This window comes from Abrus precatorius, unplaced genomic scaffold (assembly GCF_003935025.1).
Source record: "Abrus precatorius isolate BTA unplaced genomic scaffold, Abrus_2018 Scaffold6, whole genome shotgun sequence".
NCBI classification, from domain to species: Eukaryota; Viridiplantae; Streptophyta; class Magnoliopsida; order Fabales; family Fabaceae; genus Abrus; species Abrus precatorius.
Genome location: NW_020874406.1, coordinates 1,936,460 through 1,939,202, shown reverse-complemented (window position 1 = coordinate 1,939,202; position 2,743 = coordinate 1,936,460). Strand labels below are relative to the sequence as shown.

Here is a 2,743-nt window from a genome sequence, read left to right as displayed (position 1 = left end):
CTTTGAGGAAACAACTCCTAATATTTTTTTTTCAAAAGCTTGCAATCAAATCCATGCATCCTATCTAAATCAATACAAGTAAGCAATCAAAGACCAAGGGAGGAAGGTAATTTAACCAATAGAATTACTTTCCTTTCTCAAAGAGGCCCTTAATGTTCAATTATCGACAATCATAAGACAAGCAAACATATACTCGAATGCTGCTAATATAATAAAATTTTTAAAAGAAATGCAAGGACATTCAACTAGAAATACAAACAAAGCTTTGATACTTGGCTATTGTGTTTGCGTATAAATAATAAAAACAGGCAAGGCAAGTAAAGGCATTGATGAAAGCATGAAAAAAAATAAATATATCCATCATAATATTCCCATTGTTCAAAGATACAAAGTGGGACAAATCTATGATCCATAAGCATGTATACTTCTGAACAGTAAAAAAACTTGACCTAACACCCCCCTTTCCCCTAAAACCAAAATTTTCAAGAAAATCATATTATTAAGTCTGTATAAGAACAATGGTACCGCCTCCGATGAGCAATTTCAACCTACTGAACAAGGCAGGGTAACCTGACCAATTTATGCTATTGGCTACAAGCACTGACTGACTCAAAGTGAAGAATAAGCAAAATGGCAATCTGTACCCACAATGAAGGATTTGTTGAACCACCCTCTTCAGACACAAACCAACCAAGCTACACACATCTTCAGTCACAGGCTCAGCTACCATAATGTTGATTCCGAGCAGCCATACTCGCAACCTGAGCCTGCAACTGAGCAGCTCTAACTTTGGCGGCGGTGGCGCGGTGAAAGAATTGCTCCCTGGACAGTGCCCTCACACTCCTCAAGTACTGATCAAACGGCAGAGACCCCACCTGAACAGCCTTATCCAAAGCATACAGGGTGTCTTCAATAGCCAAATCCGCAGCAGTGGACTCAAGCATCTGTTTAGAAAGCACATCAACACACTCAAAAGCATCCTCAGCATTCTCCGAACCCCTAAACTTCTTCCCCTGGTTATCCCTCAACCAACCTTCGAGAACATCACTGTTCATCAAGACCATCTGCAGCTGCTGCTCCAGAGCCTCCATCTCCTCCTGCATCTCCTTCAAACCCTTGTTGAGATTCTCCTCTCGCTGCTTCAGCACCGCCTGCAAACTGAACAAACCCTCCATTTCAGCCTCCCTGGTCTTCCTCAACCCAGCAACATCGTTATGCACCATCTCCACAAGCTTGTTAATGGCATTGCGCTTGTAGACCTCAGCAGGGTCCTCGGTGTGAACCCTGGAAGAAGCAGGAGCACCAAGGGAAGCGTAAGGGGAAGGAGGGTACGTCCTGGGAGGGGGATACCCAGATGAAGAATTGGACAAATTAGAAGAGGAAGATGGAAAATTGGGAGAGGGGGAGGGAGAGGGATTAGGGTTAGGTCTTCGTTGGGAATAAAGGGGAGGATCACGACCAAAAAGGTGGCTGAGAGAGAGAACAAGTTCAACCAAATTGGAACTAGGGTAAATCCAACCCTGCAAATAAGGAACGGAGACGAATCCAGAAGGGTTAACATGAGGGTGTGGGCGTTTGATGATCATGTCGCGCGTGGGATTGACGTACACGCAGGGAGGGTGGCGAGGGTAAGATTCCATGAGCCAGATAACAACGGGGATGTTGTACGTGACGCCTTGGAAGGTCATGGGGATGGTTCCGTCGGCTTGGAGGAGATTAACGGAACGACCGTCGTTGTGGGTGAAAGTTGCCGTTTTGGGTTCCAGAGAAGGGAAGGTTGTGGTCAGGGCAACCAGATGCTGCCGGATCAGCCATTTCGTGTCCTCCGAGTACGGCACGGCGGAGGGGCCACGCTGGGAGAGCACTGAGTTCAGAAACTGCGCCACTTGCGTGTTCGGCGATTGGACCATCGATGCTTTGATTTGAAGAAGCAGAGGGTGATGGCTATGGGGGATGATGATGATGATTAATGGGTTATGTTATGTGTGGGATTTGAGCTTGGAAATTGCTTACAAGGTACGGTGCCTTGAGGCTTGGTTTACGCGTTGCCTCCTCCATATCATAGCCTCTTTCATATTTCACTACCATATCAAACGACGTCGCTTCATTCACTGCATTTTATGATTTTATGTTTTTCTGATGCCTGCTTGTTCCGGTTGGTGCATGAGAGTTCACTTCTAACAAATATGTTAATGAGAAGTAATATGATAAAAATATTTAATATACACATGAACAAAAACTTTTAGAAAATTAACTACACTATAAACATAATACAATATAATTTAAAATGTTTAATTATATATTAAATATAAACTGATAAATAAAATAATACTTTTTATTTTTATTTGTTAATTTATTTAAGCTTATATTAGTTGTTATAATTTTAAATATATCTATATTTTTTTATAAAAATTAAATAATTATTTAAAATCAATACTTAATAAATATATGTAAAATTAACTAGACTAAATCCTTATTTTAATTCTTTGAAAGATTTTGAGTCTAATATCTTAGTTCCTAAGAAGCATACTCTGTTAATAGATAGTAGCAAAAATCTTATATATTATGTTAAGTGTCATGTCAAAAGTTCAATTGGCTAAAATGACATCATTTTGAGGAGTTTTAAAAGTGAATGTGTCAAAACACTTGTATTTGGCCAAAACAATATTATTGGAAGAAATTGAATTGCATATTTTCTCTTTTGTCTTGGAGAAGAACCTTAAGATTTATTGCATATTTCACC

At 40.2% G+C, this 2,743-nt stretch overlaps 1 protein-coding gene across 1 annotated transcript; it reads right to left on the bottom strand.

The window, feature by feature from the left end:
* Nucleotides 1-282: 282 nt before the first annotated feature.
* On the bottom strand, nt 283-2,095 carry LOC113868968 (protein ELC-like). The gene has a single exon (XM_027505009.1). It carries the CDS (start codon nt 1,908-1,910, stop codon nt 720-722), a length of 1,191 nt encoding a protein of 396 aa, XP_027360810.1. The 5' UTR covers nt 1,911-2,095; the 3' UTR covers nt 283-719.
* Nucleotides 2,096-2,743: the final 648 nt, after the last annotated feature.

Bases quoted from the DNA above. Each gene is read 5' to 3' on its own strand.
- LOC113868968 (XM_027505009.1), bottom strand. From the start codon at position 1,910: ATGGTCCAATCGCCGAACACGCAAGTGGCGCAGTTTCTGAACTCAGTG.